The sequence below is a fragment of the Chamaea fasciata genome, unplaced genomic scaffold (genome assembly GCF_029207755.1).
Source record: "Chamaea fasciata isolate MVZ Bird 193981 ecotype frontalis unplaced genomic scaffold, bChaFas1.0.hap1 SCAF_10, whole genome shotgun sequence".
In the NCBI taxonomy this organism is placed as follows: Eukaryota; Metazoa; Chordata; class Aves; order Passeriformes; family Sylviidae; genus Chamaea; species Chamaea fasciata.
The window spans coordinates 4,866,688-4,881,897 of NW_027094095.1; the positions used below are offsets into that span (position 1 = coordinate 4,866,688).

The 15,210-nt window shown below is 44.9% G+C and overlaps 1 protein-coding gene across 1 annotated transcript; it reads right to left on the minus strand.

Moving 5' to 3' along the window:
• Positions 1-3,288: 3,288 nt before the first annotated feature.
• Positions 3,289-13,933, minus strand: LOC136294429 (torsin-1A-interacting protein 1-like). Its single transcript, XM_066192140.1, has 6 exons — positions 13,673-13,933; positions 13,368-13,436; positions 10,349-10,450; positions 9,448-9,507; positions 6,870-6,929; positions 3,289-5,832 (listed from the first exon to the last, which is right to left on the minus strand). The coding sequence occupies exons 1-6, from the start codon at positions 13,842-13,844 to the stop codon at positions 5,039-5,041; spliced, it is 1,257 nt and encodes a 418-aa protein (XP_066048237.1). The 5' UTR covers positions 13,845-13,933; the 3' UTR covers positions 3,289-5,038.
• Between the last annotated feature and the right edge of the window lie 1,277 nt (positions 13,934-15,210).

Sequence of the window (15,210 nt, forward strand, 5' to 3'; positions counted from 1 at the left end):
AAAGAAGAGGTAAGCTCGAGATGCCAGTGGTTAAACCTTTGGAAATTATTTTGTTTTGCCAGATGAGGAGGAAAAAAAAATGCCTGAACATGGAAAGACAAGCACAGCTCCAGTGGGAAAGAGTGATAAGTAGTGCCAAATTCCCTCCTGAGTCCTCAAAGAGCGAACTTGCTGCTCCCAAATGCAGGAGACTTTAAGTAATAATAATAATAATGGCAATTTCAGTCAATGAAAACAATATTACTGCAATGCATGGAAGCCCTGATTGCAGACTAGGGCAAATGAAATTATTACATGCCCCATCATCACATAGTGTCTGTTTAAATTTACTGCTTAATATTGCTGGACTGGCAGCCTATTTAAATTATTCAGCACTTTCGTAATGTACTGCCTCTTTAATTATGCTTTTAAACATAGTTTCTCTTTTCTGCTTGGAAGCAGTTAGTCTAGTTTCACGCTCCTCCTTCTCATCGCCAGGCAAACTAGGCGTCACATCAGGATTTTCTCAAAGCATTTGGTTTCAGCCAGATAAAATTCAAAGGCAGTGTTCGTATGCTGGTTTTGCTCCTATTTGTTCTCTGTGTCTGCCAGTAGAACCTTTACACTTTCAAAGATTCCCCTTGCAGCGAGCGGAAAGCTCTGCCCGGGCAAGAGAAGAGAAAGAAAAAGAGACGTTCTCGTGGAAAACGCCATCACCTTGTGAAATTCTCGGCGATCAGAAATAAAGAGATCGTTTACCTGCAAACAGGCGCAGCTGAGAGGACGGCAGGAGTTGAACACCCTCCAGCTGGACGAGCTCCCGAAAGGGAAAAAGCAGCGGAGGGAACAGCGGTGAGCGCTGCCCCAGCACTGGAGGTGGTGCGTGGAGACTCACAGGATGTTAAAAGCAACGAGCCACATTCTCATCTTTCACTACCTCGGTTATTGCAGCTTTAAGAGGTTTGGAAAGTTTTCCACTCCACACTGTTCTTGCACACCCCTTCTAAAATTAGAAAGGGGCAGCTGGCTCCTGCAGCCAAGAGCCCCCAGACTCCCTCCCCCGTTCCCCTGATTGACGTGGCTCCCGAGGGCCACGGAGGAATTTGGGGAAGGGTGCTTCCACCTGTTGGACATGGAATGAGATTTTCCAGGCATACAATTATAAATCCAACTGTCAGGAGCTGACAATAAAACAGGACACAGGACAGCTGTGAGGACTACAGGACACCCCCCTCCCTCCTCTGCGCTCCTACGACTTTGCAGTCCATCTGACAGCAGAAACAATGCGTGAAAAATTGTTCTCTTTCAAAATAAAGGCATCACTTCGGATTTCTTCCCAGAGTTTACCAACCGTACCACAGGGTCCTAACACAGAATCTGGCAAGTTGTTCATATTTCATTGCACCCCTCCAAAACCAGATTCTTTTTCCTAAATACAGCATAATGGCAATTGCACTGCAGATGGTGCATGTAGCTGTGTCCTGTACAGCGAATAATTTTATGCCTTCCTTAACATGGAGCTCTCACCTTACCTTTAGAACTCAGTTTAAGCTGGACTTTTCTTTCAAAACAAATATAATTTTCAAAAACAAGGATATGAAAGCCACGACTTCTTTTTTTTTTTTTAATTTGCAGAAACTGTAATTTTGTTGATGTGAAAAAATGGGGGGGGGGGGGGGGGGTAAAAATTAATTCCTTTTTCAAAACCTGCTTAGCATGCTCCAAACTCAGCACAGCACAGCGTGACTCAGAGCAGGGCGTGAGAGACAAGGTAACAACAGCTGGGCCAGTGCCTTGTTCTGGGTCCCTTTCACAACATCCACTGCTGAAGGCAGGAGGTATTTCCATCCTGCAGGTGCCCACAGGTGACAGCAGGAGAGGGGTCACACTCCCCCTTCCACCTGCTGCTCCGTCTGCTCACAGCCCCAGGAGCATTTGGACCATTTCCAGTCCAATTTGCAGAGTGCTGGAACTCGTCTGCAGTTTGGTGTGTAGCTGGTTCAGCCCCCTTCTCCAAAAGATCATATTCTACTCAAGTTTTGGTTTTTTTTGCTAAAGGCCACAGAAGAAGAAAAATCCCCTTCTTGGTCTCAAGGCCAGATCTGGTGTCTTTGCTCTGTAAAACCACATTTTTTCTGTCACAAACTAATTTCCTCATCTGCTGACAGTCAGGGACACTTCACAAGTGAGATTTCTCCAGAAGGAGCCAAACTATTTTACAGTTTGGAAAACATCAAATGACTCCGTTTGCCCGAGGCAACGAAATAATTATACAAGGATAGTAAATCAGCTGCCTGTGAAGAACACAGACAGACATTACTCTTCACCTCTGGCTGAGTAGGAGTTGCTTAATGAGATCTGCATTAAGTACATGTGGATATTTAATGAGAGCCTTTTAAGGACAAAGCCACAAAAAGCTACAAAAAGACCTGCTGCTTCAAGAGCAGGAAGAGTCTTTGAATCCTGAGCCTTTCTCCCTCCTATGGAAGGAGGAACTGACTATACCACCTTGTTTTTCAGCTTTTTCAAACTAAGCAGCACAATATATTTGAAAATACACCCTTGTAGGCTTTCTCTAGACTTCACAACAGAAAAAAAAAAAAAAAAAAAAAAAAAAAAGTGATTTGGCTTTGGCTAGCCCAAGATTAGTCTTTAGTTTCCAGACACCTTCCTATTTTCCTTGAACCGGGAATATAGCTCTTTAATAACTCCAAGGAAGAGAAGTTTTAGAAACATAAAACAACCTGTATTAAATACATTTTATTTGTATGTGTGTGGAATCTCCTGTCTTCACATCACAACTTTGTCTTTTTTTTTTTTTTTCTTTTTTCTTTTTTCTTTTCTGGTGGCCAGTTCTGTTAATTCTTTTTAAAGTTACTTTTCAGTAAGACTGTCCCTCCAGTCAGTTCACAGTGCACTAGCTTGCAACACCAAAGGTACAGAACGTGCAGCTAGGAGTGGAACAAGAATGAAGTCATCCCTTTTGTCAGCTGCTGACTCTTGTGTTGGGCTAATGAAACAAGTGAACCATATCTTATCATTAGTTCCAGCTGAAATCAGAACTGGGGAATTAGTACAAGAACACCAAATAAAAGACAATTCACAGCCATTTCCTGAAACGTTCCCTGCCAGACAAAAGCCCTGATATTATGAAATACATGCATCTGCATCCCAGTAGCTACCACTCCAGTCAAGCTTCTTAAAAGTTGTAAATTTTAGGCATCTGTAGTTGGTCAAAGGTGAAATGAGCAATTTAAACATGGAGGGAAAAAAGGTGTGACCACTTCAAAGGGCAAGTCTTAAAACAGCTTTATAAAACAAACAAGTGTGTTTATTTTGAATCATTACTAAAATAGTTTACATAATATACAAACAAACATGCTATGAGGACACATTTGAAAATAAGTCACAGTTGTTTTTTTTTTTAATTAAAAAAACATTTGTCCAGTGAAATGTTCAAAATGTAAATGCCATCTTTTCCTTCCTGAGCTGTTAAACATCCAGAACAACAGCACTTCCATGTCTTCTTACTGTTTTTATTTCTGCCCATTAAAACAGGAAACATTATCCATTGCTGGCTCTCAATAGTTAGAACAAATCCACCTCTGGTTTAAGTGACCACGGCTCTGTGTCTCCCAAATTCTGCTCTTTTATATCCTTCAGGGGATTTTGGTCAATTCCACACCCCCACCCCTGCCTTGCACAAAGAAGCCAGAAGCTCCAGCTCCTCCACAGGTTTTCCTGGTTGAAAAAGATTTTTCTTTTTTTGCGAGAGGACAGTTTAAAGGGCTTGTGAATGAAGGATGGCCCAAACCTCTCAGCTGTTACCAGAAAGCATCCTGTTAATTTGAGAGCATCTTCACATGTTCCTTCACACTCAAACCAAATGAACATGGACCAATAGCTCAGAGCATGAAGTAACAGCAATGAAATGGAAGTGCTGCTATTCTTTTTATTTTTTTACACGAAGTACTTAACAATAGAAACAGGTACTTGTTTTTAATCTGGTGTGAGGAATTCTTGACATGAGAGACTAAAAAACATTTTAAAAGCATGCCCTGCAAATCTGTTCTTTGCTAGAAATTTATACAGCAAGCAGCCAGCTATACACAGATACAAGAAGAAAAGTTATTTTTTTTAGGATATCAAGTACCACAAATAAATAGATTCTCTCAATGCAAAAATAATTATCTTTGTAAAATGACAAATGACCTATGTCTTCCTAAAGTTTTATTTGGAATGGAGATCGTATGTACATGGGGATGATACTTTATCATTTCCATCCAAATTTTACAACTTGCAGAACTTTGAAAAAGAGCAGAGAACTCCTGCAAGCAGCCAGGCAAAGAGGTACTGAGGAATTACTTAACTGACACGAGTACTACTGACTTTAAGCAACCCCTGTACCTCAGCTTTTCTCTTTCTCCAGAACTGTTTGGAGCAGGCTCACTGAAGGAAGAAATGCTTGCTGAAAGGTTCTCTATGGGTCGCAGATCTTTCAAGCAATTTTGCCACTTCTACAGGTGGCCAGAGATAGCTGACATCTATGTTGTGATCCAATGGATCAGGAAGAAGCTTGTGCTTAGACTCACATCACTTTATCACTTTCAGTTTATTTCTTATGTTAGAAGAAAAGTAAGCAATTCTGGGAGATGAAGATGAAGGTTTTACATTGTGACCTTGTCAACTGTTATACCAGCTTCATGCACCACCAGAGAAGGAACCTCACAGCAAAGCCAACAGTGCTTCAACACAGGTTCAGAGGCAGGTGAGTGACTCTGCACTGATGCACAGCAATGCCCAGCTCCAGGACACCAAGGCTGAATGTATCACTGAATACAATTTACCAGCAACCAGCAGGTTCCTTGCTTACACTCCGTAGTTTATAGAGAAGTCCTAGTTACTGTGGCAGAATCAACCCTGCCAGTTGGTGGGAAGTCTCTGCACAGAAAGGACTGGTTTGCTGCTGAGCTCAGCAGGCACACGAAGTTCTTCCCTGTTCTGCCTTGCAACACACATTTTGTGTCTGACTCCTCTTCCAAGTGCTCTCCAGCAACTTTTATGTGCATCCCTCCAGAGGGAGACCCTTTTCAGGCCAAACAGGCAAGACGAGATGAGATATCCGGCTCCACAGTCCACTCAGCTTATCTGTGTCCATGCCATTATAAGAACTAGGAACATCTGAACTGATGAACTTTGCCCAGAGGAAATCCCGGACTTTCTCCTCCACTTCTTGAAAGGTGAGGCTCTTTCTCAGCGACTGCTCGTCCAGGAGAACCGTCAGCAGAAGGGCCACATCCTTAAATGCCGCATTCTCGTGGTCACAGTACTTGTAAAAGATTAAGGTGGAGCCTGCAGGCAGGGACTCAAATCGATGCACCACTGCGACCTTCTTGCCTCCACTGAACCCAGAGCTGAGCTCTCTGTCCACCTGCAGCTTGGCAGCGTCGCTGTCCAGCACTGCCTTGTCCACCCCATCGATGCTGATGGTGGTGGCGTTCTGGGAGGAGGCAAAAGCATCGGCAATCTCCTTGCTCAGGCACCTCAGGGCCTTCTCAGCTTCCTTGCCAGCTGTGAGCAGCAGGATAGCTGGCTCCAAATGCACATGGGAGGAGTTCAGACGTTTCTCAAGGGATGCGTGGGCTCTTCTCCACAAGCCGGGGTCCTGACTTTGGTAAGTGTCCTTAAGTTTCTGCATCCGGGCCCGAAACTCTTGCAGAATTTCAGCATCTCTCCTTGAGGGAGTTCCATCTTGAATTCCACTCCACAGGACATAAAGCAATGGGACGCTAATTAACAGAACCAGTAACAAAGTCCACATCTTGTGAAACCCATTCTGCCTTTCACCATCATCTAGAGAGAGAGAGCAAACAAGAAGAAAACAATGTTTTAAAAGGCATCAGAAGTCAACAAGTGAAAGGAAAATAAGAGGAAACAGTAAAATCATCCCATTCTCAATACTGGTACAGTAGTTGAAAAACATAGAAAATATGATCTAGTTAAAAAAAAAAACAAACCACAAAACAGAACACAGTTTTGAACTTCTTAAGTCACTTAGCAAAGTGACAGCATAACATTTTCACATGTTCCCAGAATGACTGAGACTTAATTAGACCTTCGGAAAAAGGAGCTCCTAAAGTTCGCCCATGGTCCACTCAATTTAATAAAATCCAAACTAAGAGCTTAAAGGAGTTCTAAAAAAGGTCAACACTTTCCCTACATTTATGGTCTGCAGAAAAGATCCTATAGAAAACCTGGCTGCCCAGAATGGTTGCTGTGTTATTTCTCTTTCCTATTCCCCTGAGGATAAAAATAGTTCCTGCAGCAATTTTTGCATCTCAGACACTGGAGGTCAATGCCATCAGAAAGCGTTGTGGTCTTTGGATCAGTGAGCTTCACAAAGTACCCACAGCAAACAGTGCACACCAGATATCAGATATTCTGATTTGGTTTTTATTTGAACGGTTAAATTAACACTTGTTTCACGTACTGCAAGCAAAAGGCTCAATTCTGTTCCTAGTGAAATCAGTGACAAAATACACCCATCTTCCTGGAAATAGGAAGAACTTCATTCCTTTTACCTTTTTACACCCTAACTTTTATCAGGACAGCAACCCAACAATGGTTAAATAACACCACCACTAGCCCTGCCTCAGTTTTCATCTTGTAAACATTACAGATGAAAGGCCTCTAATTCAGGTGAAAATGTTACTCACTGTACAACACCCTTCCTTCCCTCATGCTGATGACACGTCCTAGCAGGCAAATCATCCCTTCTGGCAAGGACCCTCAGGTTAACACCAACCCCCAGGAAGTGAAATATTCGGAAAGGCATGAAAATGGTTAAATGTTACACAAGTATGAAACAAAAGTGAAAGCAGAAGTCTTACTTTTGGCCAAAGGCTGGGACTGCTTCTCTGTACTGGACTGATACCGAGATTTACTTCTGCCTGTTAAGAGATTGAGAAAGGAGCATGAGAAGAACACTAATACAACAATTATGACCAATCTTCCAGCAGGGAGTTGAAACCACCAAACTGCATTATTTACAATGAAAAGCTGTTCCTAGTTATGCTTTTACCAAAAATCATTCCACAAAATACCCTGCTGAAGCAAACACAGTCCTGCGAAGTCGGAGCAAAGGTGAGGCTGTCACCTCCTCCTGTGTCAGGTCCAGGGTTTTCAGTTCTCTTCCTCATCATTCGCCCCCTCGTGCTCAACAGAATCATCTTGGACAAGGAGAATGCCACCATCACCACATTTACCAGCCTGAGAAGTCTCACCCAACTGTCAGAGCCAACATCCATCTCTGCTCTTTGCCAAATGCCAGCTCCCAAGCCATCCCTGACGGTCTCACCTAGAAAGCACAAGTCTCCAGTCTACCCCAAATCACCCCCAAAGATTTTCAACTCTTGAAGAATTATGCAAATAAAATTCAACTTCAAGTGCAAGGTGATAAAATGGAAGAGATTTAACAATCTGTTATTTTCTGCACAAGGATCCCATGTCCCAATTAAGTTTCCTGATTTTGCCCAGAAATTTGAGAGGCGTAAAAATGGAAACTTAATTAATGGACACACTAGATAAACAATATAATGCAAGGCATAAATAGAAAGAACAAAACAATATGTTAAATGCACAGTCTTATTTTTTCCCTCTCCATGTAGCTCAGATTGGAAGCTTGCCTCATCAGCAGTCAGTTTCTTGGGATGAATGATGCTTTTAAAGCAAAGTGCAAGTTTTCAACTTCAAAATATACTTTTGGTCTATTTAAATGGACTCAGAGAGCAAAATACAAGAGACATTATCCGTAAAGTGTTATGAAAAACTTTCCCAAGAAACCAGTATGAATATATGGGGTGTAATTTTTGGTCAGCATGTTTTCTGCATTTAGCCAGTTAATTAAAAAGACGGGAGAACTTATGTCTCCTTGTGAACTACAGCAACTGGTTCAAAGCTGAAGGCTCTTTAATAATATATAACCAAATCAGGACACTGTCAATGGCACTATTGAGAATAAACTGAACAAACATACCCTGCAGGAGTTATTTAAAGACACTGAAATAAACTCTATAACCTTGTTTCTGTATGAATGTAATCACAGAAGGTGCTAAAAGCAGCTCTGCTTTAAGCTGGGGCTTAACTGGCTTAATGAACTGCCCTATTCTGTAATTTCAACCCCCTACCCCAAAAGGGCACAGCCACGGAACTTGTCACTGGCTAAGCTTATCTCAATCCTCTACGAGTTAACAGCTCAAAATCACCTCAATTCAGTAAAATAGACAGAATGCAGCTCTGTTTGCACAGATCAAGTTTCATATTTAGGTGGCAGCTGTAACTCGTACACTAAAGGAAAAAAATTCAATAAACAGTCTAAAGCCAGATCTTACTCTGCCTAAGAACTGTGCTTATTTACAACACATTTTGCACAAAGGCCCAGTAAATTTTGTCGTGCTGAATTCAAGAAGTCTAACTTCTGCAGACACCTTAAAGATTCCAGAGTTTTCAGTGATCTTCCAAAGTTCCTCACCCAACACACAACTAATCACTCCTGTAGCACCTGGAGTGGCACAGGAAAGTGAAAATATCAGACAAGAGAGAACTCCCTGCATCAATTCATTTTCCAAAGGCACTTCACAGAGGTACAGCTACCACAAGATGAGCTGCTCTTCCTGAAGGCACCATGGTTTTCAAAAAAAACCAAACCAAAACGGAACAAAAACCCAAGGAACCCCTGCAGGTTCTTCAGACTGAAATCTGATTTACAAAACTTTGTATATCTATACCTATACCTGCTGAGGACAGAAACAAGCACCAAGATTTTACTAAGAATTCAGAAAATTTTTTTTTCTTCTTCTTTCAGGTACTCTTCAACAACAACAACCAACCAAAACCAAAAACAAAGCAACACACCAAAAAAAAAAAAAAAAAAACAACGGAAAAAAACCAAACCAAATCCCCCCCAAAAAAAGTCACTGGGAGCTGGTCATTAGATAACCAGACTGGATTCTGCCAGCAAAAAAAAAATGCTGCTCCTTTCCATGAGTGCAGAACATGTAATTAGATCACAGCAGGTCACCCCTTCTCAGGGAAAGGATAAAAAGGGAAGGTTTGTGTAAAAACCAACATTCACTGCCACCAAAAGGTGAAGGTTTTATTCCCTTCCTCAGCTTACTCCCACAGTGCCTCTCCTCCATGCTCTGCACTTACTGTCCCATAAGTCAACTCCAAAAAGAAAGGTAAAAGAGAAAGGGGAGCATCTTCTGTGGTCAGCAAGTCGAATAACCTCATAGAAAGGCTCTGACTGGAATGTGCTGCCTTCTCCAGCTTCTATCAGAATCTGCCTCCTGAGCGCCTCCCCAGACAGTGTCCCAGGGTACAAGAAAAACCAGAAGCAGAGCAAAGGAAAATAACTCTGTCCTTTTCATCTAATGACAGGGAAAGACTCGGTTCTCTTGTTTTACTTACTCTGTGGTGCAGCAGTTGAGTAGCAGTCTTGATTTTTCTCACGGAAGTCAGCCTTTATTTCTGAAACCAAAGCACAAATGGAAGAACTCAGTTACCACAACAGAGGCAGGAATAAGACAGACCAGCCATTCATGCTTTTAGCTCTTTCTATGAAATCTTCAAAGCTTATTAGGGCAGGAGGATATGGGGTGCTGCCAGACCAAGCCTGCAGCATATGAACAGCCTCTTGGGCCCCTCTGAGCTGGAGAAAGCTACTGTCATCTATTAGAACGGGCTTAATTTGTCCCCTCACCCTGCTTTTGCCAATATCACAAATCTTATTCTTATGTCTTCTTTCAAAAAGACACATAACTTCCTTCTGTGGCTCAGAATCATCCCATTTTTTTTTCTCACTGTACCTCCCCATTGCTTCTGTAATACACATTGAGAGAAATCTCTAAGCAAAGTGCTCCCTCACCTTGAAATCACTTGGTGTAGCCATTCCCCCTGCTGGAGTCAAAGATAACTCACCTCTTTAGAAAAAGAACAGTTTTAGTTTTCTTTGCCTGGGGCAATTAAAGATCCACTCTCAAGTTTTTTGTAGCGGGTATGATATTACTCTTATTTTTGTTTTGCTGTTCAAAAACCACACTGTTGGGTATTAATCAAAGTTGAAATCTGCCTTTTCTTGAACTTTGATGCTTTTCACCCAAGCAGATTATCATATAAACAGTTTTACTTTGGCTCAGGCAGCAGTACACACTGAAACTTTATTTGTTAAAAAAAACCCAAACATTTTTCATCCGTCCAGATTTCAGCTCAAAAACTCCCCCTTTTCTAATAGAACTGAGCGATTGCCATTTTAATACATTTAAGCAATCATCTGTTACACCATGGAAAAAGTACTGATAAAAGCTGTTACCTTTTAATGGTGTACAAATGTTTGGTTTCTTAGTTTCATTACTGTCATAAACCTTTGCATTTTCCTTTACTGGATTCTCTTCCAAGTAAACTGCAGTACCACCTGTCAGGAGCAAAAAAAAGGGACAAAAAGAGGATTGGAAACATCACAAATCTGAAGGACCAAGTTGTAGTTTCCGAACATCCACGATCTAAATCAGTGATATTCCAAGTTGTGAACTCCCAAAAGTTACTCTCTTAAAATGCAACAAAAAGCAGCTCAGACTTGAAATGCCCATGGTAAATTTGAGTTCACTAGCAATATAGCTGTCTACACCACCACGCACTTCTTTAAAAAAATAAATTTTTTTTTGAGTTCTTGGCTTAAAAACATGAACACTAGGAGCCAAGAAATTCCTTGCACTAAGGGGATTCAGTGTAAAAGCCATGGGAGTAGAGAGCTTTTCCCACAGCTTTGGGCACTCAACTTACAAACAATAATTGTGCTGTCTTATGCAGCCTTGGGCAGAGGGGAAAAGAGACAGAAGCAAATATAGAAACTAAGTTCCCTTTTAATGGAGCCCAAGCCATCCTTTACTTAGGTCTTATTCTCTCCTAATCCACATCAGCAACCTAATTTCACCCCTCAGGGAGCTGGGAAGAATCTAAACCAACATCTTTCAGCTATTTGCCAACTTACAGAGCCATTCAGTTGTGAAACCCACCTTAGTTCATGTCACTAACATTGCAAGAGTAGAGCCCTGTGGAGTAGCAGAGGTCACAGAGCAAAGCTCAGGGCTGGGAAACCAAATGCAGGAATGGGTAAAGTGCAATCCCAGAATCAAGGGGCTGGGTAAGAAAAAGCTCAGGTATAGAATAAAAAGCTGTGGAACAGAGATCATGGCACAGCTATCAAGCATCAGCAGAGCAAACAGCAAAGGGAAGAATACAATTGGTAAGTTTTTTTCTAGCATTCACTCTGGGCCCTTTTACTCTTTTAAGAGCCCAAGGTTCTGCAGGGGTTGGACGTGTTTCTGTAGCTCTTTCAGCATATGCCAAGAGCAATGCACAGCTTGCCACCTAGTGTTTAGTGATTTTACTTCAACAAAGAAAACAGCCTTTTTCTAATGTGTTCTGGCAGTTTCAGCACACCAGTGCAGGTCAAACATACTAAGGAGGAAAAAAAAAAAAAAACCCACCAGACCTATCCAAACCACAAAAAATGGGGAAAAGCTGTGAGTTTTAAACTATGGTAAGTTACAGGTGCAACAGTAAAGTATTTGCACACATTTAATGGGGCTCTATGTGTTAAATCCATCTTAAAAAGCTGTTAAGTGACTGATTTCCCACAAAGCTCAGAACAAAGCTACTCACCAAGTTACTTCATTTTCAGGACTGCCAAACCACATATCCATAATATTTCACTATGTACCGAGGTTTTACAGGGAAAATCTCCTCAGTAATTGTGACCAGAAGACCAAAAAGGTCTATGAATCTAAAGAGGGCTACTCAGGCAGTCCCCACTCCTAATACCTCTCCCTTTCTTGCCATCAATCACTACTCTCTGTGTCTCAAAGATTTCTTAGAAGCTGCAGGAAAGAAAGCTATAAGACAACTTCCATGGATATTGCTAGCATGTATCTTCAGCTCACTGACCTAGAAGCTGCCTGATTCAAGGCAGGGGTTTTTAGGCTCTTAAAACTCTGCAAGCTCTTCTTAAAGCTCTTAAGCTCCCCAAGCAAGTTGCCTAACCTGTACTTAAAACCTCTTAGGAGAAGCCAGGAACCAGTTTCTCAAGGTGTGGTTTTGCTTCCATTCTGTTCTCAGGGAAGCAGGACGATTATGCTACCCTAACAACTCAGCCTGCTTATTCCCATGCCTCACTGACCCACCCCTAAACTCTGCAGGAAAAGCACAACACTGCACATCTACAGATGGGGGGACAACTACTCCTCTGCTTCTATATGAACTATTAGAGTCTGTTATCACACTTTCACAGCTGTTGTGCCTATAATCCAATGCAGCTGTTAAGAGCTGGAGAGGGTGGGGGGGAGAGGAGCCTCATTTTTAGAGCCATCTAATTAAAAACCCAACCCTCAGCTGCACCTCCTGAAGCAGCACAGCCACGTTAAAAACACTAAGCCTACTACACCCTGTTAGCCACCATGTTAGAGGAAGAGTTTTTTTCACAGACAAACCTCTGTACTTGCCTAAAGAAATACTCATTGTAACCTTGCTCTTCCTTCCTCAAGATAAGATTTTTTTTTTTTTTCCCCCATGCCTCTTGGAAATTCTGCCTCTGGAGCAGAACACAGGCAGCCAGCTCTTGGTGACAAAAACACAGACGGGAGTGAGAACAGTCCCAGGCTAGCCCAGCTCATCCCTGAGCACTGCCACACACTGATCACATACACACTCCAAAAGAGAGTAAAAGGGAAGGAAGCACAACTTATTCAATTCCTGGCAGAATGACACATAACTGCGTTACACTGAGTTGGCACGTTCCTATAGTTTTGAGGAAGACACAGGTTTCATTAACTAAAGCAACAAGCGGGTGCCACACAGTGCCAACAGAGCAGCTTGTCCAGCCCAGCGTCCGGGAGCAAGTCCCAGACCATGCTTGGTGTTTCAAAGGAAGGACAAGCCCCAGTTACGCATTTCCTCATAAGCAATGCGAGGAGCACAGCCACTGAGGAATGGATATTCCTCAGATACCTTCTTTAAATCCTGCCTTCCGAGACCAAGCAGCGTCAGTAAAATGTGAATGCCGCGGTAAAATCCTGTTCCAAGTGATGCACAAGGAAAAACAGCCACCTGAGGGTTTCAGCGTGCCCTGCATGCAGCGATCCTTTGGAGAACTGCTTCTCCTTCCATCCCCCGTGAATGGGATAAGAGCCCCACGGGATTTCCTCACCTGTGCGCCAGAGCCGCGGTAACACCTGCCAAGGAGCTAAACCCCAATAAACCGCGTTTCCCTAGGCTTGGGGCACTCCAGCCCCCTGCCCGTGGGCGGACTGTGAGCTCAGGGAGCCGGAGCCTACCTGGCGATCTGAACGCTTTTATAGGGGGGCGCGTCAGGGAGTCGGGGGTCCCAAAGTGATGCTCGTCCCCTGAAACGAGAAACGGGTGAGGGGCAACTCAGCAGCAGCCCACTGGGCCCAGGCCCGACAGCCTCTCAGGAGCACCAGACTCACCGGGAGCCCGCGCTGTTCCCAGCGCCGCGGTCCCGTCCTAACACGCCCGGAGGGGAACCACAAGGCGCCCGCCCGCCCCGCTTCGCGCCGCCCGGCCGCGCCCTCAACCACAGGATCCACCGCGGGCCGCTGCGCCCGCCCGCGCCGCTTACCGTGCAGCGCGCCGTGCTGGGCCGCGCTGTCCACCTCGTCCCGGGATTCCTCCGGCCGCGCCGCCGCCGCCAGCCGGGGGCTCTTCCGCCGCCGCTTCAGCCCGGGGCCGTCCTGCGGAGCCAGCCCGGGGCCGTCCGGCGGAGCCGCCTCGTCATCGCCGCTTCCCACCATATCGCCCGCTGCCGCGCCGCGCCGCCTGCCCCGACCCCGTCCCCTGCCCCGACCCCTTCCCCGTCCGCCCGCCGCCTGCCCGGGCCTACAGCTGCCGCCTTCCCGCGGCGGCGGGGGCGGCTCCGCGGGCCTCACTTCCCGCGGGGCGGGACCCGCGCCCGCCGCTTCCGCCCGCGCGCGGAGCGGCCGCCGCGGCGTCACGTGGTACCGGGGCCGGTCCGCCATGGCCCCGGAGCCGCCGGAGCCGCCCGCGGGGGCCGGGACCGGGACCGGGAGCGGGATGGGGATCGGGCCTGGCGGGAGGAGGAACTCCCGGGGAACGCCCGTCCGGCGGCTGCTGCCCCCCAGTGAAAAAAATGCGGGACGGCCGCGGCCCCCCCGAGCCGGCGGGGCCCGCGGGGGCGGCCCCTGAGGGCAGCCCGGGCCCGCGCCGCCGCTCCCCGCCCGAGCATCTTCTGTGTGCCGCCCGGTGGTCGCGGAACAAGGGCAGTTTTGCATTTCTCGGAGGCGAAAAAAAAACCCCAAACCAACTCTATAAACGTAAACAGCAACTGAAGAGCAGAGAGAGGAATCTCAGAGGTACTTTGCGGGACGTGAGATCCTCTGGCGCTGATAACGTTGCACTACTCTGTTCCTTACTGTGGGAATCATTTTGGTTAATCAGGTCTGGAATATCTCACTAGGCATTTCACTTTCCTTACCCGTTTGTTCAGATGCATTACTGGTAAACGGGGATTTTAAAATGTGTTTGATTGCATTCTTGATAAAGCATTTTTAGCCAGGCATGTGGTAGAATTCCTTTGACTGCAGGCTTTCAAGAGGCAAATGGACAGGACTACAAGATCTCCTCTAGACTCCCTCCCTAGCAGCTCAAGACCACCTTGGAAATGAGTTGCTAAGCAAATAGAGACGTTATGCTTTTACAAATTCACAGAATCACAGAATTGTTGCGGTTGGAAGGGACATCTGGAGATCATCCAACAGGCCTGTCAAGGCAGGGTCACCTGAAGCCGGTGACAGAGGAACACCTCCGGGTAGGTTTGGAATATCTCCAGAGAGGAGCAGTCTTTCCCAGTGCTCTACCACCCTCAATGAAGAGAAATTCTTCCTCACGTTGATGTGCAACTTCTTGTGTTTTAGTTTGTGGCCACTGCTCCTTGTGCTGTCACTGAAAGGGGTCTGGCACTACTGTGCAATCCAACAGGAAGGCTGGGTGAGGGGGAAGTGCCATTCAGCCTCCACTCCTGTGCCTGTCTTCTCTGTACAAAAATTTCAAAACAAAAAGTACCTTAAATGCTTTATTAGCACACCGTGAATGTTGCAGTTTCACTCAAAAGCAACTGGATATTTGTGAGATAAGTTATAC